The 24040-nt window shown below is 42.3% G+C and overlaps 1 protein-coding gene and 1 long non-coding RNA gene across 2 annotated transcripts; one reads left to right on the top strand and one right to left on the bottom strand.

The window, feature by feature from the left end:
- Nucleotides 1–12628: 12628 nt before the first annotated feature.
- LOC123370833 lies at nt 12629–19447 on the bottom strand. Its single transcript, XR_006579584.1, has 3 exons — nt 19095–19447; nt 18900–18998; nt 12629–13434 (listed from the first exon to the last, which is right to left on the bottom strand). It is a non-coding gene; the product is annotated as an uncharacterized LOC123370833 (long non-coding RNA).
- A 1424-nt stretch (nt 19448–20871) lies between these two features.
- HMGB2 (high mobility group box 2) lies at nt 20872–23440 on the top strand. Its single transcript, XM_045017645.1, has 5 exons — nt 20872–21024; nt 21567–21737; nt 21991–22136; nt 22225–22399; nt 22894–23440. The coding sequence occupies exons 2-5, from the start codon at nt 21588–21590 to the stop codon at nt 23053–23055; spliced, it is 633 nt and encodes a 210-aa protein (XP_044873580.1). The 5' UTR covers nt 20872–21024; nt 21567–21587; the 3' UTR covers nt 23056–23440.
- Nucleotides 23441–24040: the final 600 nt, after the last annotated feature.

The following is a 24040-nucleotide window of genomic DNA, read 5'->3' as shown; positions in this document are numbered from 1 at the left end:
AAATTTTGGGATATTAATTGCAATTTCCTGCATTTTAGACTGTGTTCTACAATAAGTGGCCAATATGCCATGGTGCTGAACTCATTTGCTTCATGAGCATGGAGAGGTTCAGTCAGGTTCAACAGTGGTTGAGGGTGGGGGTAATACTCTCTGACATCTGTTCTCAGACATGGTGGAAAAATCAAATCTAGCATAGTCATTATTACTCTACATGGTTTTGCCTGTGTTAATTGCCAAACCATATCTGAAACTGATTTAGCTGTAACAGTGTTTAAAATTACTTCAACTTGGAGTCCCAATCCAGCAGTAAGCTCCATATGACTGGACTCATGAGCCTGCGTGGAGCTCACTTATCCTCGACCGATGACCCTCAACTGAATGCTGTCATACAGAAGCCACCTGAGCAAGATAGCTGCAAAGGTCAAGACACACAACAACCTTCTCAGCAAACTGTCTGCTTCTTTATGGGGAGCGAGTGCTCCAACACTAAGGACCTCAGCCCTTGCCATCTGGTATTTAGTAGCAGAGTACTGTGCACCAGTATGGGGTCAGTTGGCACACCAAGCTTGTTGATGTGCAGCTCAACTCAACAATATGCATTATCACAACTCTCCGACCAACTCATCTTCCATGACTTCCAGTTCTGAGGCACATTGCTCCCCCTTACATCAGGAGAGAGATTGCAACTGGCGAGCTGCTTGAAAATGTATGTTCAATGACCTTTTTAACCCACCAGCTACACGTCTTTCATTGCAACACCATGGTGGTTGAGGCTGCCATTAAAGGATGTGACAGCAGAGTCCCTGTGGCGGAAAGACTGGTGCTTAACTCCAACCACCAATCAGTTCCTCATCATAGACCCTACTGCTCACCTTCCAGCTTCGACCTGCCATATCGTCAATGGGTCCTTCTTAACTGATTCCAAACTGGGCAAGGATTTTGTGCAGCCAACCAACACCATTGGGGTCTTTGAGACAATCCATGCTGTAGCTGTGATGCAGATCAAATGATGCACACTGTTGAGGAATGCCCACTAACCAAATTCAGTGATGGTTTCCGAGAGCTCCATTTGGCCACTAAGAACGCTATTGCTTGACTCTGTGAATACGCAAATGCTAAATAAATAAATCAGTGAAGCTCGCTGCAGGATTAGGGCTTTGGTTTTCAAAACATTTCAGAGTTTAGCATAGTGTCAAGAGGGATTCCATTAGATAAAAGTTGGTCCAAGATTAAAATTTTATAAAATTATAATCTTTTGCAATACTTGAGACCAATAGTAACATTTCCATGTAATTTAAAAAAATCCTGTGGAAATTTTTTTAAAATAAACATCCTTAGCAAATTATACATATCAAACACTGCAGCAATCTGCTAATGCATAGAAATTGAATAGAAACAAGACCAACTGGATGAGCCTGATTGGATAGTTCACTGCTCATAGTTACACTGCGGCACCTGCACCCCACCCCTCTGAGTTCAGTGTTGTTCTGCAGGGTAGCAGGAGCAAGGTGAGTTGCAGGGCTGAATCTTAAGATGATATTGCTATCACAGGCAAGGAAATTTGTTTTTGTAAAAATATATTATTTTTAACCTGACAGGTTACCCTTTTAAACAACTGGAGATTAATGTCTTCCCTTTTTAGGTCCTGGAAAGTTTATTCTTTGGAAGCCCACTCATACATTATGCTGTACCTAAAGGTGCCACAGAATGTTACTGGAGGGTGAAACCAGCCTATTGGAGAGTGGTTAGGGTAGGAAGGGAAATCAAGAGAAGTTTATTTTTGCATATATTATTTATTGCATTTGTTTTATTTTCTAGTATTGAGATTATAAAATTGATTTTTTTAAACCCCACTCCAAATACTTAAAAAAAAATGCAGGGTCCTGTGGTGACCTGTGGTAACTGACATGACAACACTGAGTGGAGTGTCAGGTGTACTCTAGTCTTAATGGGCTCTGAAACAAAAAAGTAAGTTTACAGACTGAATTCCCTTTTGATATAGAGCATTCAGTACCCAACACTTAACTTTTGCTGAAGTAGTTTTAAAATATTAAGTGCCATCCCTTCTATGCCATCACATTCCCTTTCTCCTTCCCATCCCATCCCTCCTCAGTGGGCTCTCCTTCCTCTAACTTTTGAACCCCTGATCTTTCTCCCAAGTGAGCCTGACCCCTATGGGGTGGGGATTAACCCTGGCCAAGTTAGAGGCCCAAAGTTGAAATAACCCTTAGCATTTGTCTACACAGTTTTTGTGCCACTTTCACTATATCGGTTTGAAACCGGTATAGTTAAAGCTGTACAACCTTCCAGTGTGAAAAATTTAGCATATACAGGTGCAGATACCAATATATCTTATTCCTGTATAATTTAGCTATTATTGTTAAAATAACCCACATCGTTATCTAAAATAATTAAATTGTTACAATAAAAATGTGTGTAAACCAGGGCTTTGTGAGTGATCCAGTTGATCTGATGTGTTCCTTTTTGTTAGTCCTCTGCCTTATATTTTGTAGGTTAGCAGTGTTTATGTAAGATATGGTTTTATTAACAGATTGAAAGCTGTAAACAAGGTCCAAAAATAAACATTGTATTTTAAGAATAATCTAGGTGTTACAGGATTAAAACTGATAAACCTGAGTACTGTAAAACCTTGGAAGATTTGTGTACATACCCATTACTATTTGTAGCAATTCAGTCTTTGAACGTGCCATTATATTTTGTCAAAACAGGCTCCAAGGTTCTTCTAGTAAATGGCTTCATTTTTATGTGCAGAGAAGAGTAAAATAGTTATCAGTTGATGTTAAAAAAAAATGTCACATGCAAGCAAAATAAGACTTCTCTCCTTTATTCTTGTTTGGAAACTAATTGAATGCAAAAGTGTCGCAATTACATTTTGTATTAATAAAGGATGACAAATTACTTTGCTTTATGAAGCAGAAATAGAAGCTAAGGGGTGTATTTTCAAACATAACGCCACAGAAATATGTGGGCAAACCTCCACATTTCCATAGTGTGTCCAGGCTAAATTTGATATATTCTCATCCTATGAGCCTCCAAAGTGAAAGATTACTTGATGCACATCCATTGATCTTACAGTGCAGGACTTTGAGGTTACTATTTCAATGGTCATTTGCCTATCTGTTTTCCTTGACATTTTGTTATGTGCTGTTATGTTCATCCTAAGGCCATGTAGAGTCACAGAAGAGTACCAGAGAAGACTATTATCTCCATTTCTTTCAATTACAGGGAAACACTATCTGGAGCATATGGTGAAAATACTACTCTAAGTTTTGTTACACAATATAATTTGGCTGTTAATATTCAATATAAGGTACAACAAAGTCTCAGTCCAGCAATCTTCTTTTTTCATTCCCGCTACCTTTTTTCAAAAAAGTTTCTCTCACAGCTATTTTGCTAGTAATGGAAACCCTACCATATCTTCCCAGCAAATATTTGCAGGTCTTGACTTGGATGTGTTTTCAAACACTGCAAAAACTAGCTGTGCTTCACAAAATTTCATTTAGCTGCCAATAATCTACAATGTGGATTTTGTTCTTTTGAAACCAAGCAAAATAAATTTACAACTGACACACTGTCCTTAGCTTACCCACTCTGGTTAGGGTTTCCTCACACTAATGCATGATGTCCCACCTTTGCAATTTTATCCTAGGGGTCACAAAAAAAAAGGTGATGATCCTCTGTACCTTCATTACATCTTGAAATGTAGATTTTCCTGGCCCAAAATAAAGTGGGAAACTTTTGCATCCTTCAATGTAAGTATTACAAGATAAATAACTGCACTGCAGAAATTGAGATGATTGCATCTCTATATCTGATCGTACTCACACTGAAGTTAATGGCAATATCGATGGACTTCAACAGGAAGTCCATTCCCCTTCTCTGCCTAGGCATAGTAGAATTTATTAAGTATAGAGTATTACATTTAGCAATTAATTTACTTAAAGGTAATTTAGGCCCCAAATTTAGGTTCTGTTTATGAAAAGCTTAACAAAACACAATATTTGTTGAAAGTTTCATGAAATTAAGATAAAGTAATTAAAATTTTGTTTTGTTTAGTTTTAAATATTTCCCTGTAGTGTTTTGCTGCAGTGGGAGTTCTGGATGAATAAGAGGTGCTAGATTGGACCCTAATCCAAAGAGAATGACATGCAAAAAGTAATGTTTTTATAAAATGATTTCAGTTTTAATATTCTAATCTATAAGTAACTGATAAAGAAAATTCTCTTTTTAAAGTATGGTTTCTATTGTGATAATAATCTTTAAATGAAAGGGTTGGGGGAGGGGGGAAGATGATGGAAGGCTTTGCACATTTACTACAAAAGTCCGGAGTCCAATAATATTTAAGGAACATTGATAGGGGACCATGTCTTCATATGTTTATTAGATACACAGAGTTGCCAGTTCTCATGAGCTGTACCTTAAAGCCCCACCTCACATAGACAGGTGATTATGTAAGAGTCTCTGTTCTCTCTCTTTTTAAAGTAAGTTTCTAGCCCTCATGATTGCAAAGGAAAGCAGGGCCAAAGATTACCCCAATGGCTCAAAAACCAGAAAGCAAACAAAAAGAAATCCAACTTTTTTTAAGTCATGATTTTTGTATGCTTGGGTTAGTAATACTGCTACTATAGACAACATGTTTGGGACCTGGTCTTGCAGATCAGATCAGTGGGGCTCTGCAGAGGCACAAAGATCCATCTACACGAATATGTTTGTAGGATCTGGCCTTAGAAGGCATTCAAATACATTTAAGGATATATATTTTGTATTAATTTTATATTTATTAGCATAACAATAAAATGCAGTATTATATTCTCTTCTGTTATGTATATTTACTATTTGTGATGGACTTTTATCTTTACTGAATGTAGTCTTTACTACTACGATTTGGTAATGGCAAATAGGGTAGTCATGGGTCCTGTGCCATCAATAGTTAGTATTTCCAAAACTCTTTGAACATAGTGTTGAGGTGCTAATTATCATCAATATAAAATTCATAGCCAGGAAAATCATATAATCTAGTCTAAACCTATTAAACAGATAACACCTGATCCAACAATTAAAAAAATCTATTCATCAAGACAGTTTCTCTCTTAAAGGTTTAAGTCCCACAGGTTGTACAATCTAGTTCTTTAACTACTGGGTCTATATGTAGAGGTGAGCAAAGAGTTTACTCCTTGCTTGCTATGTTCAGCTAGGGCTTCTGTCCAATGTAACATACGTGGTCAGATTCTCTTTGTGCAAAGCCTGGCCCCTATGGGGTGGGGATTAACCCTGAAGGTGTTTATTGCCACACTTGGTTAAGATTTTTCATCAGAGTCTGGGGGGTAAGCTATGGATTGCTACCGAAGCTTCATAGTAACCACATAGGCAGTGGTCGTTAAGATGTGATGAAGGTGTGCTCCCCCAGTTGTCTTGGGCACACCCTCTTCTCAGCTAGCACTGCCACATTTCAGGCTGAATTGGCCCATTGGAGCCTTCCCAGCAGACAGGGTCTAGGTACACTTCAGCTCCACAAACTCACCCTGATGGCCTTCTACCTGGGGATCTCCAGCACCTGGCTTTATCTGGGCTACATCTGGCCCACAGTATCCACACTATCAAGGGGAGGTATTTTCAGAAGACCCTAAATCTCTTAAGACCGCACAACACCTATTAAAAGTCAGTGGGATTTGTGCTCCTAAACCATTTTGCTCTTCTGAATATCTAATCCAAACTATTTGTTGGGCTAGCTGTCAACCATTTGTTTTCACATGGAAGGGAGATGTTATATGTGGTGTATAGTTTAAAAAAAATGAATGTATGATACAAATAAAATAGCGTCTCTACAGAATGTTATGGACACAGAAGTTCTGGTCCTTTAAAACTGCCAATTCAGTTACTTTACTGTAGTAAGAAGAACAGGAGTACTTGTGGCACCTTAGAGACTAACAAATTTATTTGAGCATAAGCTTTTGTGGGCTAAAGCCCACTTCATCAGATGCATGTAGTAGAAAGTGCATCAGGAAGACACACACTCACACTCTCTCTCTCTCTCTGAAACAATGGGTGTTACCATACACACTAAAAGGAGAGTGATCAGTCAAGGTGAGCTATTATCAGCAGGAGAGAAAAAGAACTCTGTTCCAAGCTCCTTGAGATGGCAGGAAGCGATAACATGGTACAGGCAGTACAGTCAGCCAGCAGTGGAGTGAGAATTGCATGTCATTCTCCAATGCCCTCCTCTGGCTGACTCAATGAGTGGCAAGGGTAGTGTCCAGAGGGAGAAGTTTCCATCTCTCTTCATTAGGGGACAGTCACTGTAATGTACTAGAGCAGTGAAAGAAATCAGGACAAAAAAAACCCCATACTAAATATATAAACCAACATTACTGTAATGTTAGCTCACCAACTATTCATTTACTGTATTACAGCTAGGACATGGGCAATGGCTACACAAGAGTATGAAAACAATTACTAGACCCCTATTAATCTATGGATTGAGCCTACCAGCCAGGGTGAAAGATACCTGTGCTGTCATATACCAAGCCATTCCTCAGTCGGGCCCCTTTATGCTTCTCTACTGAGGAGTGTCTATACACTATTTTTTATGTAGAATGGAGTCCTACCTCATTCAACATACACTTCAGGAGATGTACACATTCACTATGTGCATAAATACACCTTTGGGCATTTACCCCTGCAGAAAAATTTTAATCAGTAAAGATGAAAAAACTGTGTCCAGAAAAGGATAATGATAAAAACATTTAGGCAACCTTAACCATAGCTAGGGATCAACCTAGGGTAAAGAACAAACAACTATAGCCTGGAATAAAACTGGGGAATGTCCATATCAGCTGTTACAAACATATTAAGGTTAAAAAAAAAGTGGGGGGCAAGCTTCAGATAGAATGGATACACTAGGTATGTCTTTACTGGAGAGTTAGCCTGAGCTCTTTCCATGATGATGCCCTTAACCCCCGCCTCCACTCCCATCCACACACAGAATTCTCTCATCTAAGTTTAGTGGTACTTTCAAGCCATGCTAGCTGGCTCAGCTGAGCAAAAGGGTTAGAGTCTAGCTTTCATGGTCACTTGGGCTGATAACCCACCCACTTTGCAGTGATGACACAGGCTAAATCACTCAAATGCTAATAGTCTTCCAGTGCCTTTCCACAGTTCCTTCCTTGTGCCTAGAAGGACAAAAAAGTTCTCCTACAATTAAATGGGGAAGACTCATAGAGCAGCTCAGTTTATTGCAGCACCTAGAACCATGGGATATTCCACCCAGAACTCCTAGAGACACATGTGGAAGTACAGCACCAGTGAGGCCAGAGTAATTCAGGTATGGCATTGCAATGTTACAGCTCACCCCAGGCTAGGCTAACCTGGGTGCCGATCACCCAGGCTAATCCTACAGTTAAGACATAAGAAATATAGGAAACGCTATATAGGGTGAGTGGTTACAGACCCTTGGCTTTGCTATACTCATGGTGAGAGTGTATTCTGCTGTAACTACACTTTCTTATGTTATTGCTTACTTATTAAAGGTCAGTTAATCCAATTAAAATTATTAAATCAAACATATGCTTTCTTACCTTTCAGCATATGTGTTATTTTAGGGTTGGTCTACATTAGAGTTAGGTCGATGTAAAGCAGCTTACATGGACCTAATTATCAGTGTACACACTACAGCTTTGTTCCAGTCGTTATAAGGGCTTATCTACACTACCACATGGGGTCGATCTAAGATACGCAACTTCAGCTGTGTGAATAGCGTACCTGAAGTCGACATACTTAGATCTACTTACTGCGGTGTCTTCACTGTGGTAAGTTGACAGCTGACGCTTTCCCGTCGAGTCCACTTACACTCCTCTTTCTGGTGGAGTACCCAAGGTGATGCGAGAGCATTCAGCAGTCAATTTATTGTATCTATACTAGATGCGATAAATCGATCCCCGCTGGATCGATCGCTGCCCGCCAATCCAGCGGGTATAGAATCAGAAGTTTAGAAGGGACCACAAGGGTCATCTAATCTAACCCTTGTATGGGCAACAAAGGCACATTCCAGCAATTCTTTGCAACTGATGACAACCTCTGCCAGATCTAAATGGTTTAAGGACTTTTACACCACTAAGGAATAGGTCAGTATTGAGCCCAACATCTCAAGAGTATTACATGCTTTAACAGGGAACAGCATGGGAAGCTCACCAAACCAGCTCAGCTATTTTGGCTGGAGTGAAAGTAGATGGTTCTCTCCCTTTTTCTGGTTACTAGCAGTTAACATTGCCAATTCACACAATGTTCCTTTTCTTAACGTCCCAGCTCTTGGAGTCACGTGATTATTCAAGAATCTCAGTTTTCATTTAAAAAAAAAAGGCAGTTTCTAGCCCTCCCCATTGTAAAAAAAGGCTTGAAAACATGAACCCTTTAAGGCTTTAAATCAGAAGGCAACCCTTCCCCTCGCCCCTTTTTAACATTTCATCATTTGTAAGCCAATCATCATTTGGGGTGGTGGTAAGGTATGATTTTTTGAACACTTGGGTTTGGCAAAACTGCGCACCGGTACTAGTCTGTCCAGGTGCTCAAGCTACAGAAGGGCTGGGATTGTGACTAGAGTCTCCTTGCCTCCCTCTCATTATTAGAACAATAATAAAGAGCCCTAGTAGAATAAATGAGAATCAGGCCCAACAGAGAAAAATCAGAAGAAAAATTGTAAACATAGTGTAAATAGCAAAACTACTATTTTCTTGTTGAATGGAATTTGAAAAAAGTTCAGTTAAATATAGATAGAACAATCATTGTGACCAAGAACAGCTGGTGTTCCTAATATTATCTGTGTTAGCACGAATATAGATTTGTTGTATTCATTTCCCATCATATGACCACTTCAGTTTCACTCTGCTCTGCAGCTGTCCTTAAGAGCGTCTACTGTAGGTTGTCTTTATTTCAGATATTTGGTACACAGCAAAGTCAAAACAACTCACTGAACTTTAGAACTCCTAGTGTGACAGCTATACCTCTGTTTTAAGATAGAGCAACAGTAAGAGCTGCTTAACTGGTTATGCAGGCTTTGCATAGCATGTGCAGTAAGCATGTGATTTTGTGAGGGAGAACATTGTTTGTTCAGAATAATACATTAAAAATAGAGAGATATTCCTGTTTTATAGAGGGGGTCAAAAATGGAATAGTTTTCACAATTTTTTTTTACCTCTTTTCTTCAAAAGTTTGACAATTTTTTTTTCAGAATTAGGAGTTTTTTAAATTTGAGCAGCTGTACTATATTACCTAATTTTATCAAACTCAAATACAGAGAAAGTACATACTTACAATTTCAACGGTACAGTAAATTATTCAGTTTTTTTAATTCATTGTGTCAACTGTTAAGATAGCTCTGCTTTTTAAAAATGATGATGTCCCAAACATAATTAATACCACAGATACTGGTATGGAATAGGTCAAAATTATATATGGTTTCTTCCTTCTGTTGTAGAATTTTTAAGTAATAGTCTAATAAGGAGGTATCATGGGGTGCACAGCTGGCTCCCCTTCTTCAGGGTCTGGTTGCCCTCCCAAATAAGTCCAGGGAGACTTCAGCTCTGTGCAACACCTTTATCCGTTATTCTTAAGCGTTTTCCCACCACCAGTATCCAACTATATACAATCCTTACAAGTTTCTCGCCTACCACGGGCTAGGTTAATAACCAGCTAGAGGGTTTCTACCTCCCTCCCAGACTGACCTCTCCCTCTCTCTGGCTGTCTCCCTCCTTCTCAGCCTTTGTAGCTCCTGTCTATCAGGCTGGTAGGTGTTGCCAATCGCCAGGTAGACATAAGGGTTTTCAACCAGCCCCAATCTATCTACCTTGATTGGGGCTGGCATGATAGGGGTTGATTAGGTGTGTTTACAGCAGCACCCTGCCACAGTGCAAGTAGAGTAGGGGCGTTAGGGACGAAAGCTGAGGAAGTACTACATTGATGACATCTTCATCATCTGGACCCATGGAAAAGAAGCCCTGGGGAGGCAGGCCAGTCCTTGCTAACAGACAACCTGAAGCAAATACTCACCAGCAACCACACACCACACACCAAAAACAGGAACCCAGGAACCTATCCTTGCAACAAAGCCCATTGCCAACTCTGTCCACATATCTATTCAAGGGACACCATCATAGGACCTAATCACATCAGCCACACCATCAGAGGCTTGTTCACCTGCACATCTACCAATGTGATATATGCCATCATGTTCCAGCAATGCCCCTCTGCCATGTACATTGGCCAACCCGAACAGTCTCTACGCAAAAAAATAAATGGGCACAAATCAGACGTCAAGAATTATAACATTAAAAAACCAGTCGGAGAACACTTCAACCTCCCTGCTCACTGAATTACAGACCTAAAAGTTGCAATTCTTCAACAAAACTTCAAAAATAGACTAACAAGAAACTGAAGAACTGGAATTAATTTGCAAACTGGACACCATTAAATTAGGTTTGAATAAAGACTGGGAGTGGATGGGTCATTACACAAAGAAAAAACTATTTCCCCAGACTAATTTTTCCCCTACTGTTACTCAAACCTTCTTGTCAACTGTTTGAAATGGGCCATCCTGATTATCACTACAAAGGTTTTTTTATTCCTGCTGATAATAGCTCACTTTAATTGATTAGTCTCCTTAGAGTTGGTATGGCAACACCCATTTTATCATGTTCTCTGTGTATATATATCTTCCTACTGTATCTTCCACTGCATGCATCCGATGAAGTGGGTTTTAGCCCGCGAAAGCTTATGCCCAAATAAATGTGTTAGTCTCTAAGGTTGCACAAGTACTCCTTATTGATTTTACAAAAATTGTTGTTAGAGTTAAGTTTGCTCAAGTGCATTTCCTTTCAATGCAATCAACAAAAATCAAGTTAAGGCAACATTTTTCAACTGTAACATCTAACAAACCGATGAACTGCAATACACATTGAATCAATCATAATCACTCTGAAATGCATAACCTTAACTCCAACTACATTAAGATATATTCCCTAGCGGTAAACACATAATGGTAAAGTCTATGGGGAATATGTTGGCCCCGTTGAAGTATATGCCAAAACTCCCATTGACTTTAACATGGCCAGCATTTCACCCTATACTGTAATATTTGAATAATTTTGAGGTCAGAGTTAAGGTCAGGCATGAGTATTTAGGATGTCTGTATGGTTATTGATGTGAGCTGAGGTTGATCTGAATTTTATTGTGGCCTTAACTGGTGATTGTCATTTTTTCATGATTATGCTTATAAGGAAATTTACTAGAGCAATCTTAAATCTTAAAATAAACAGGATTTTGTGTGTGAATTTCCCTGTTTCCCCCCCCACTTTTAAAATATTATCAGTACTGATCAAGAGCAGTGTTTAGATGTGGAATGAGGGAGCGGGATTGGGAAATTGATTAGCTGAGCTGGTATGGATAAGTAGGGCTTGAAAAGTAGGCTTGGAAAACAGATTACTCAATCTAGAACCATTTTTTTCTTGCCCACTGTGCACCTTTCTTTAGACCAGTTCTCCAGCTCAGGCTGGCTCCTTTGTTCTATGCCCTCCCCTCTCTTCAATATTCCCTGTATTCCACTGTTTTTTCTTTTCTTCTTAATTTATATTTTACTGAATATTAATCAAAATTAGCAAAAAAAGAAAACATTTAATTGTGGTGTGGATTAGGGACTGGGGGAGGGGCATGGAATTAGGGAGCCATACAATTTAAACAATAACTTCATGACCTAAATTGTACTTGATCCTTCCATGCTGTACAGTAAAAAGTAAGTGTGAAGTCCTGGGATCTACACACCCTCAACTGATGTAGTCCATGTGTTGCTTGCAATCTGAGCATGGACTGATAGACACTGATGCTAGAAGTATTGCATAGGAGAAGAGCACTATGGAGCTTCTAAGTTCTATAATTCAGCTTTAGGAAAAGCAAGGACTGGATCCCTGGGAGGGAATATGGATCAGAACACAAAACTTCTTTTTTATGGTTTCCTCTGGAGAGAGGAGTAGCTGCATAGAGGAAAGGGAGGACAGTGACAATTTAGTGGAATGTTTGGTAAAGTCCAATTTTGTAGGAGTCAAACTCACTCAGAAAATGTTTCCTTTACCCTAGCATGCTGGCAGGGAAAGATTTACACACGAGCGTTTTGAAGCAGAACATTTTCCACACACGAATGCTCATATTGAAAATGTTTAGCATCAACACTGCCATGGAAAGTTTTCAGCATCGATATTCAGGCATAGAAAATTTTCAGTACTGGTTTCTATGTTATGTTGGAGGATATAGTGGAAGTTAGTGACTACAAATGTTTGGGTTTGTATGCTGTCTGATGCACAAGTATATAATATAGCCACCCACAAACAAATTTAAGTGTGTAAACCTTTCTATTTTGAAGTTAGAGGGGGCTGAAAAAATATTGTTCAGACTTGCAGAGGCAAATTTGTAACCAGCTGTAATTTCTAAACTACCTAATGAAATTACTTGACGCTTACGCAAAACAAAATTCTACTCTATAATAAAATAAATAATAAATAATAATAATAAGATTAAAGTTTATGTTCTGTTCTTTATTAGAGCAGGGGTAAAAAAAAAGAAGCAGCATGTAATGGACCCTGGTTGAAATTGTAACTATGATAGAGCGCAGTGTCTCTTAACCTTTCCAGGTTCACAACCCCTTATTCAAAGTCAAAATTTTTCATGCCTTGCCTTACATTTAATATAACATTAAAAGTAAAACAAAAAGTATCAGTGCTAACAACGATAAGCCTACATAAAGTATGTGTGTGTGTGTGTGTCTCAAGAAGTCAGCAAAGAATATTTGACTTTGAAGGGTAAGGGTGGGCAGGAAGTGGGGGAGGGACTTTTTCTTTGCTTTAGATTGTAATAAATTTTTCAACACCTCATGACCACCTTGGTTGCCTTTTGTAACCTCCCTTGGGATCAACAATCCACAGTTGAGAAACACTCATATAGCAAGCCACCTTTATAAGCCAAATTCTGCTTTCAGTTATATCAAAGTAAAACTTGATTTCAGTGGTTACTCCACATTTACATTGGTGTAAACTGAGCAGAATGTGCCCCTCCAAAGTCATAATTTGAATGGCCTAGATGTGAGGCCTGCAATGCTTGTGATACCTCTAGTGACCCAGGTAACAGTCTTACAGGAGACGTACCGCTGGTTATATTATTATTGATGATCCGCAACCGGACAGCTAAAGGCTCCATCTCTAGCAAGGGTGGTTGAGAAGGAACTGAGGATGGTTAGCTTGTGTGTGCTGGCTAACCTAGTGGCATAGCACGAGGAGAGACAGCACATGTGCGGGCCCAATGGATATTGCTACCGAAGTTCTCCGATCAGCAGCCCAGGGATGCAGACACACCTACAGTGGGGCACCCATAGGGACACTAAAAGAAGAAAACATCCTTAGGGAAACTATCACATAGGAATGTCTCACCAGAAAGAAAATGTCTCATCTCATCAGTTAACCAGATTCCCAAAACAAGATAATTGTGCTTTACAAATAAATATGTATAAATAATAACAGCAAAGCAAGATAAAATCAACTTCTGAAAATGCATAAGGATTAAGAAAACACTCCTAACAAAATAAATGAATAGCTCCTCACAGCATTATTAAAGTCAGAACACTGATTTGCTAGTCAGAAGGAAATGGTTTATAATAAGCCTATAAAATATCCACAATTTAGACTTAAAAACAGTAAACTGAGTAAGTGTGCCAACATTATGAATAGGCACAGACATGGAGGTTAGGTAACACAGGATTTTGACTACTGGGGTCTCTTTTAGGACTTGTCTGTGCAGGGAATCTTATTGGAAGAACTACTGAGATTGGAAGTAGGGCAGGGACTGTCTTTTTGTCTTGTGTTTGTACAGCACCTCGCATAATGGGGACCAGATCCATGACTAGGGCTCCTAGGTGCTATGGTAATCCAAATAATAATACGCCAGTATAACTCTTTGTGGATACTGTTGGGATCTAGGGTCCCTTTTTTCAGTTCAACTTACATCTGTTTGGAAGTAGCTCAAACTAAACTTAAAAAAAAGCAGTCTGAATCCTGAAAAAGTGTCCACAAGGGGATTTCACCATACAGATCTGCCAGTAAATTTCCCTGTGTAGACAAGTCCTTGGTACAGGGTCAAAGTGAAGTTGAGAGACTAGGCAGCATACTCCTTGATGGATATGTCTTTTAGGTGCTTGGAAATGTCTGGGCAGGAATAAATAGGAGGATCTCTGTGTGAAAACTTGTAGAACACCTGCCCGTATTATACATGCACTATCTGCCACTGACTGCAGGCCTTGTCTAAACTAGGAAAAAATGTCAAGGTAGTTTAACTCAATTGAAAACTGCACTGTAGACACAGTTTAAGATCTTGTCCATGTTGAGTTATCACTTATGTCTTGCCTATGTTATAACTTAACCTGCTAAAATCCCATGAACCTAAGCAACCGTCTTTGCTGTCCACCATCTCCAACAGAAGCAAGAAACCTGCCCAGCTCTGCACTATTGCCATGAGCGTTGCAAACACAGGATACATGATCATCCAGTATTTGCAGAGCTACAAAAAGAACCAAATCAGTAGGGAACATGACAGTTTCATGTAGGACAGATTGCAGAGGGACATAACAAAAACCAGTTGAAGGCTGTTGGGGGCATTCACGGAGCAACTGCAGCTGGTGGAATGCCACTTCTGGGCCCCAGAAATAAACACTGACTATTGGGATTGCATTATAATGCAGATTGGGACTACGAGCAGTGGCTACAGATCTTTTGGACGTGAAAGGCCACATTTCTTGGTCTGTGGCTCGAGTTCAACCAAGCCAGCACAGGGACACCAGAATGCTGCACTGAAAGTGGAGAAACAGAGGCCATTGCACTGTGGAAACTTGCAAAACTGGATTGCTACCGGACAGTGGGAAATCATTTTGGAATTGGCAAATCCACAATAGGAGCCATTGTCATTCAAGCATGTAGGGCTAATAATTGTCTCTTGCTGTGCAAGGCAGTGATACTCAGCAATGTGCAGAACATAGTGATTGGATTTCCAGCAATGGGGTTCCCGAACTGTGGAGGAGTGATAGTTGGTAATGCATATCTGTATTTTGGCACCAGCCCACCTTGCCCTAGAGTACTTCAACACTGGGAATGCTTCACCAACATCAATGGTGGCTGGTCAGGAAAGGTACATGATGCATACATATTTAAGAACACAGGACTGTTCAGAAAACTTAAAGCAGGGACTTTCCCAACCCCCACTTACCATTGGCAATAATGCCAATAATGATCTAAGGGAATCCAGCCTGCCCTTTGCTACCCTGGCTCATGAAGCCATACCCTGGTCACCTTGACAGCAGCAAGTCAACTTCTGGTTTGGCAGGTGCATAATGAGGACTGACTGTGATTTTGGTAGATTGAAAGTTGTTTACTCACATGACTGGATGCTGAGAGAAAAATATGCCAACTGCTATAACTGCCTCCCATGTTCTGCATAATCTGTGAGGCAAAAGTTACCACGGTAGTGGAAGCAGAGTGGCTGTCTGCTGAGCATGAGTAGCCAGACACAATAGCCATCAGAAGAGTTCAATGCAGAGTTATGCTGCTGAGGGAGGCCTTGAGAAAGCACTTTATCAGTGAGCTACAGTAATGTGCCGTGGTGGAGTGCGCTGTACCTGGCCTTGCAGTTTTGGGACCGGTTTGGAATTGTGTGCTGCTTGGTGTACATCTATGAATATACTACTATCAATACACCTATTGATTCTGTGGTGTTCGCTTTACATTACCATTACACTGCATTTGTCACTGATCCTATGATTTGTGTCACACTGTACAGTAACAAGTGAATGCTTTCAGTACTGCTAGGCATTCTGCAGGATATAGTGGGAATTAATAAAGATGAATTATTTCCCCCAAATTATAGTTTTATGTAACAAGACTAGTGCAAAAAAAAAAAAGTTAAATTTAAGAACAAATACATTAAAAACTTAATAAATTCATGGAACAGAAATTAACAAGCCCGGAGGGTGGGTGGGAGAACATATCTGTCTATTTTGGCTACACATACAGCAACAGTGACTCTCAAGGTAACGGTATGTGAAACTGTGATTGTCCTTACTGTCCCCTGGTGTGGAGTGGGGATGGGGCCCCAATCCCACATGGAATGTTATGGGAAAAGGGTGTAGGGAAGTGCTAAAACTATGTTCTCCAGGAACTACAAAGAGGTGATGTTTATCCCTGTGTGCATAAACAAACTACTCTGCATAATCCCCACCTAACCACAGGGGAATGAAAAACAGATAACTCTCTTCAAGATAGTTAGTGTGATGCTGTGACTAGGAAATGGGATCCTTGGATGCATAAACGGGAATATCAAACAAGAGTAGAGAAGTTATATTACCCCTGTATTTGACACTGATGAGACCATTTCTGATATACCATGTTGAGTTTTGGTGTACTGCTACCTCTTCTTGTACAAGTAAATTAATGAAAATAGGATAGCTGTGTCCTGCTAAGTTGTGAGTGCCATCAGTACATCCCTGTAATGGGGGACATATGTACATGTTTGAGCCAAGGTTTCTTCCCCTGCATCAGGCTTGTCCTTTCTCAACTGCCAGGACTGACTGGACTGCAGTGAAGTCTCAAACAGGTCGTGGATTGCAACACAGCTGGACCCCTAGAGGCATGTTTCCTTCTCTTCCTCACCCTTGCTCTTCACAGCAGGCCTCTGTCTCTCCAACACCGCAGAGGTTTTCATGGAGATCTGTAGGGTGGCAGTGGGTCTCCACCAAGTATGGCATGCAGCTCTTTTTAAAAACAGCAGGTCAGCACTGGATCGACTGTTGGCCTCCCTGGCCTTTTAGTATGCCTGCTGTAGTTTCTTTGCTTTCATGCGGCACTGCAACTGATACCCCTTCTACAAGCAGGTTATACAGGAAAAGCAGGAAATGTCCACATTTCTATGGCTGGTCCACAGCTGTGCCTTCACAGCCTCTTCTCCCCATAGTCCCAGGAGATCCAATATCTCCTGTTTACTCCAGACCGGAGTGTCTGGAGCATATAGCCAGCATGGTCAGCTGGGCATTTGCATACAACAACAGCGAGCACAAACAGCAGTTCTCTAAGTTGGGCAACGAAGAAAATGAATTTCAAAAATTCAGTTTTATAAGGGTGGTGTGCAGTCTTCTAGACTCCTTGATCCCATAGTGGTCAGCGTTGGGCATTGTGGGAAAGCTGCTTGAGAACTGTTAGGGTCAATGTAGGTAACTGTCTACACATGCACTGTGTTGACCTCAGTACATCAACCATGGCTCAACACCACTGGGCAAGGTGCTGTTACTGCATCACCGTAACAAGGCACTTACATTGGTGGGAGACAAGTCTATGAGCATGTCTACGCTACAAAATTAAGTCAACTAAAGTCGTCATACCGCCACCACAGTAACTAAGTTGATTGTCCATGTCCACACTATGCTCCTTGCGTCGGCTGAGTGTGTCCATATTAGCAGCTTATATCAACACAGAGAGCAGCACACCATGGGTAGCTATCCCACTGTGGGTGTCTTGGGAAGGGGTTGCAAAATGCAAAGCACAGGGGAAAAGGGAGAGGATATCAATCTGAGATCATAGCAAGAGGTACATTTGCAGAGGATAGCATGCAACTCCTTGTAAAAGTAGCATATCTGCAGCTCCACACTAGAATAACTGCTTTGGGCAGCAGAGTTGAAAATGGTGACCAGTGCGGTCATAATGGGCATTGCTGGACAGCTCCTGGAGGCCAGTTCAATTAACATAAGCAATGCAGAGTCTGCAATGCCACTATGTTGACCTAGCTACATCAGCAGGAGAAATATTGTATTGTAGTGTAGACATTGACATTATTATGTCGATGTAAGATGCTTTACATCAACTTAACTCTTTAGGGTGTACCAGGTCTAAGTGCTGCTTTTACAGGTCTAAGTGTAGACCAGGGATAGGCAACCTATAGCACGTGCGCCAAAGGCGGCATGCGAGCTGATTTTCAGTGGCACTCACACCGGCCGGGTCCTGGCCAATGGTCTGGGGGGACTCTGCATTTTAATTTAATTTTAAAACAAGCTTCTTAAACATTTAAAAAACCTTATTTATTTTACATACAACAATAGTTTAGTTATATATTATAGACTTATAGAAAGAGACCTTCTAAAAAGGTTAAAATGTATTACTGGCACGTGAAACCTTAAATTAGAGTGAATAAATAAAGACTCGGCACACCACTTCTGAAAGGTTGCCGACCCCTGGTGTAGACACACACACAACTAGGCTGATGCAAGGCTGCTTACGTCAACTGTACTTTGTAGTGTAAACCAGGCCTTAGTGACAACAAAGCAGACTAAGCTAATTTCAAAATAAAAATGGATCTAGAGTAGGAAGAGGAGAACAGAAATAAATAAAAGAATGTACAAGTTTTAGCACCTAAACTCTGAGGGCCAAATTCACCCCCTGGTATAACATGCTGCTCTGATAAGTACTAACTATAAAAGTTAACAGTTTGTAGAAAGGGCAGATTTACTGTTACTGAATATGGTCTCTAGGCTTTTAACTACAGCTTTCTCTACAGGGAAGAAAACCACATGAAACATAAAACCAGATGACCACTCTTTTTGTTGAAACTGGCTCCTTTTATCCTTGTGCAAGAGAAAGGGGAAGCCTACCAGCCTCTTCAATCACAGACTGCTGTCTTAAACTGGGATAGTTTATATGAGGATGATGATTTAAAAAAAAAAGTGAGAGATTGCAAATTCATCATTGAAATATGCATTGTAAAAAGCGTCCTACATTCCCAAAGGAAGGGTTTGTAAAAACTGTCTCACTTACCAAGGAAGGAGGCTCCCTCCAAATGAGAAGGAACTAGGCAAGTCAAAACTTTCTAGCTACACAAGTTCTAGGCTCTGATTCCACGATGAAGAAGTTCAGCTGTCACAGGAGAAGAGAAGGGAAAGCACAATAAGAAGGAAACACATCATAAAGCAAAGCTTGAAAAGCAGCATGCACAAACATCACCCATATTACCTTTGAAGACTAGATGATGAGGGGGACTCGCTCTATGGAACCAGACCTATACAATTCAGAAAGCCATAATTACTGATACAGAGTAGCTCCTGGGCGTTATAACCCCAATCAATTACCTTGGCGGGAGGGAGAGGCGGGAAGAAGGGGCGGTTATCAGACATCACCACCCAGCAATAGCCGTTAATCCTTCCTCCTGCCCCAAAGCAGGAACTTGCACCTTCCTTCTGATCTGTAAACTCTAACCCGTGCCACAGAGCAAAGCTAAGCGCGTCCCGCTTTCAGCTTCATTTAGCAATGAAGACAGTGAGAGGGGACTTGTTGTGACGGTTTGAGGAGGTGTAGAAGTGAAAGTTAAAACATGGTTTTGGTATTTACCACACGTTCTTAGCTGGATCAGCAAAACATAACCGACCTCTGGCCCTGCTGCTGCCAGCCCCCACACATGCTCTGGGGAGGAGAGCGGGCTGGCTCTCGGAGCTGCTGTTTAAGGCAGTGTTTACAGTCACTCTCGCTCTGGGGTGTCTGCTGCGTGCATTTCAATGAGAGGTTTCCACAGTTCTCTGAAGTTTACCCGAGTCCAACTGCCCAAGCCTGACAAACAGCCTTGCAGCTCCTCGCTCCCCACCAAGCCATTGAGCCTGCTCTTCCTGCATCCCCAATCCTCCCCTCCAGCTATACCCCGACTCACACCAACCCTCAGCCAGCGCCTTCGCCACTCTTCACATCTCCCCTCCCTCAAGGCAGGGCCAAACACACCCGCCATTGAAATCCGTCCCCATTGATACCATGCGCAGTGTGAAACGCTGGGGGAGAAGGGAGCCGGGTAAGCAGCCGCAGCCAGTCACTGGGAAAAGCCCTTTTCCTTTAACATTGGGAGGGAGGGAAAGGGAAGGCGAATCAGAGAGAAATATCACAACGGGGGGGGGTGGGGGGATCTTAGATTTTCCAGTTTACAAACGCTGAGCCTGTTCCCCGCGCCGCTCACTCTCCACAACGCCTGGGTGGGAAAGAAATCCCCGACCCTCCTAGGGGACGCTTCAAGACAGGTGCTAACTGCTGAGCACATTCTCTCAATAGAGACCTACAACTCCCAGCGTGCTCTACCCTATCTTGCACCGAGTTGCCGCCTTAGAGGCGAAGCAAGGCATGCTGGGAGCAGTAGTCCCCAGGAGCCACCCCGGGCTCCACACATCCCCGATAGACTGCAGCCCCCTAATGCCAACCCGCGTTACCCATACGCGCGTGATGTGTGTTCATAAAACCCGCTGGCTTTTAACGGCCTGTAGGCTGTAAATAAGAAGTTTCGCAACAAACCCGCCCGCCCTAGTTCCTTTCCTCAAGCCACAGCCGTCTCTACTTTCAGACTGCCAATCCTGTCCGCCTCCCGCACCTTTTTCAGACGCCTCTTGTTTTTCTCACTTAACATCCCTCCCCCTCCCTTTGTATTTTTAAACCACGCTACTCCGCCCTGCTCTATCCAATCGCAGCTCGGGTATTCCATTACAGCCAATGGCGGACATCCCCGCGGTTTTTTAAACTGCTACTCGCCTCCAATCGGCGCCGTAGCTCTTAATCCCGCCCCCGTCCTCTCCCTAACCGGTTCCAACGAGTACAAGAGCCAACGAACCCCTGAGACTCGACCTAACTTAAGCGCTGCTCTTGGGATGACGTAAAGAGAGCTAGGAACCAATCCATTGTACTTGCAAACCTAGGGGCGTGACCGTGTGCGGTTCGAAAGGGTGTGATAGCCAATCGGATGACGCGGTAGGCGGGACCGTAGGTGCTGTGGGTCAAGTTGCTGTGCCGGGTAGGACTGTGGAAAACAAGAGGCTGTAAGTGCGTCGGAGAGAAACCATTTGGCTGTGGCAGACGGAGCAGATCCCAGCACCAGAGCCCGACACCGCGCAGCCGCCGCCTCTCACCGCACCAGGCAAGGCCCCAACAATGGCAGCCTGCCCTGAGGAGTGTCCGCGCCGTTCCGTGCTGGTGACGGTGCCAGTGGGAGTCAGGACGGGACCAGCCGTGGGGTGGGGCGCGGCGCGGCGGCGGCTCCCGGGCGCAGTGGGTGGTCGGCCCCGCGGCGGGGGCGGTGGTTTGTGGGGGCTTCTTGACTCCTCAGGCCGGCTGGGCAGGACCGCGTCCGCGGATTGGGGCGCGGGGAGGGGGCGCGGTGCCATCGGGAGAGCGCGGGCGCATTTCGGGGGGGGGGGGGTTGGTGGTTTCGCCGGGGCCGCTGGTGCGGTGGAGGCGCCTGTTGGGCCCAGGGAGGCCGCGCTGCGCGGCCCCGCCCCGTGGAAGTTTACTCGGAGTCGGAGGCCGCTTGGCTCCTCGGGAGAGGGAGGGGTCGGGCCCGGGCCCGGGGGATGGTTAGGCGGGAAGCCGCCGCTAGGGGATAGGCGGGAGTGGCCTCAGCCGCAGCCCCGCCCGGCAAGCGCCGCCGTCCCTTTGCTCACTCCGCCTCTCCTCCCCAAGGGCCCCGTGACCGCTCCCGCCATGGGCAAAGGCGACCCCAACAAGCCGCGGGGCAAGATGTCCTCGTACGCGTACTTCGTGCAGACCTGCCGCGAGGAGCACAAGAAGAAGCACCCGGACTCCTCGGTCAACTTCGCCGAGTTTTCCCGGAAGTGCTCGGAGAGATGGAAGGTGAGAGAGGGCCCGGGCCCGCCCACCGGCCAGGCCGCACCTCGGGGCGGGCGGGGCTTCCCTGCTAGCTCAGTGGAGAACGGTGCGGGGTCTCGTGTCTGGGAATCGTGACTCCCCTCCCCCACCGCCTCGTCAGCCTGTTTCATGGGTTTATGGGAAAGAAAAGGATCCTCGGGTGCAGCTGCTGTTAGCTGTTAATGAGTCACCAGGCCTTTTAGCTGATCTAACGCCTCTTTTTGCAATGTGTCTGCAGACAATGTCTGCAAAAGAAAAATCAAAGTTTGAAGATCTGGCGAAAGGAGATAAAGCTCGTTATGACAGAGAGATGAAAAATTATATTCCTCCTAAAGGCGAGAAGAAGGGAAAGAAAAAGGATCCCAATGCTCCTAAAAGGCCACCGTAAGTGTCTTCATCCTGGAATGAAAAGTATATTTTCAGTTTTGGTCAGTGTGACACCTTTTATTTTTCTTTCTTTCTCCCTGATCAGATCTGCATTCTTTCTCTTTTGTTCTGAACATCGTCCAAAGATCAAAAGTGACCATCCTGGCTTGTCTATTGGGGATACTGCAAAAAAACTAGGTGAAATGTGGTCTGAGCAGTCAGCCAAAGATAAACAGCCATTTGAACAGAAGGCAGCAAAACTAAAGGAGAAATATGAAAAGGTACAGTGAAAACATCCAAGAATGTATATGTGGTCCAAAGTTTGAGCAGTTATAAATGAAATAGTGGTGGCATGCTCTGTGCTTTACACAAGAGAAAAAACCCATCGCTGCCTCACAATTCTGAATAGACTACACAATGTGACGGAAAACTGAAGAACATTCAATTTCTATAGAGATGAGTTAGACAAGGCCTTACTGTGTTGGAAAACACACCAATGTAAAAATATTCAGGCCACATATTGCAGTGATTCTCAGTCTGCTCCATACCAAAGTTGCATCTTAAAATAGGACAGAAAAAGCAGGAAGGCCATAAGCCCCTGAAATCTGATCTGGGGATTCTTTGGGGGGGGTCATAAGTACCAGGTTGAGACCCTTTCTCTTAAAGCATCTAATCCGTATGTTGTATAATGCAAACAATTGTTAAATTAATGTTAGTCTCAGGATTTACAGGGATGTAATTCATTACTTGAAACTTAATGGCATCACTCTTTCAGGATGTTGCAGCATACCGTGCCAAAGGCAAGAGTGATGCAGGAAAGAAAGGTCCTGGTAGGCCCACAGGATCTAAGAAGAAGGCAGAACCTGAAGAGGATGAAGATGAGGATGATGAAGAGGAGGAGGAAGATGAAGAGGAGGATGATGAAGATGAAGAGTAAATGGATATCCTGCTGTAAAGATTTGTGCTCGAAGTCCAATATTTTGCTAAGAATGTGAACTCAAGTGCAGCTCATTGTTAGCTTCAGTATAAAAAAAAAACTGTACAGAATTGTGTATAGGTAATGTGATTCTTTGTAGGGAGACCTATATTTTTTAATGTAAGTAGTAGCTGAGGGCCGCTACAGTTAGGTTCTTAAAAACAAAAAACGGATGTTGTGGAATGTTTTTGCATATTTAATGGTTTCTTTAAAATTCAGTGACTGATAGTCTGATGTTTTTAGCAGAGTAAAACATAGGAAGTAGGAAAATAGCTGATCTTATATTTTGTAGAATATTGCATTGTATTACTTTTTTAACAATTTTGTAATAAAATGATGTACATTACTGTGTTCTGCTGTTACTGTCTTGGAGCATCTTCTAAAATACTCTATGATCATAAAGCAATAAATGGATACACTTAGGTATTTATAATTTGACACTTTAAACTTCCTTTACTTGTAAGCTCTTTTTGGGGTAGGACTGTCAAATCTAAATTCATTATAATAATGGGGCCCTGATTCTAAATAGAGATTGTGGATACTTCTGAAATGCTAGTAAGTGGCATGACTAGAATTCAGATTTTTCTCATGTGAGTTGATTACATCTTACATCATTGCTTGCTTGAAACTGGCTTCCCTATTCTGTTTCTATTTATAAGTTAACAACTTTGGCAAAGTAAAATCCCTGAATGGAGGTTGGTAAATATTTTGTTGCCAAAGGCTGTCTTCGCTACCAAAATATATATTTTTAAGATAAGATAAAAAACCTTTTTCTGGTGAAGACATAGCTTTAAAGTTAACATGCGTCCTTGTTAATGAGGATTTATCATTTTTTTAAATCACTTTGAAATAGGCCCTCCTTAACCAATACCATTAAATTACATTAACAGTGAATTCTAGCATAGGAGAGGTGGTGTGTTGGTGATGCAGACTCCAGCTACACTGC

The sequence above is a fragment of the Mauremys mutica genome, chromosome 5 (assembly GCF_020497125.1).
Source record: "Mauremys mutica isolate MM-2020 ecotype Southern chromosome 5, ASM2049712v1, whole genome shotgun sequence".
NCBI classification, from domain to species: Eukaryota; Metazoa; Chordata; order Testudines; family Geoemydidae; genus Mauremys; species Mauremys mutica.
Note: the sequence above shows the minus strand (reverse complement) of the source record. Positions and strands in the feature narration are given on the sequence as shown.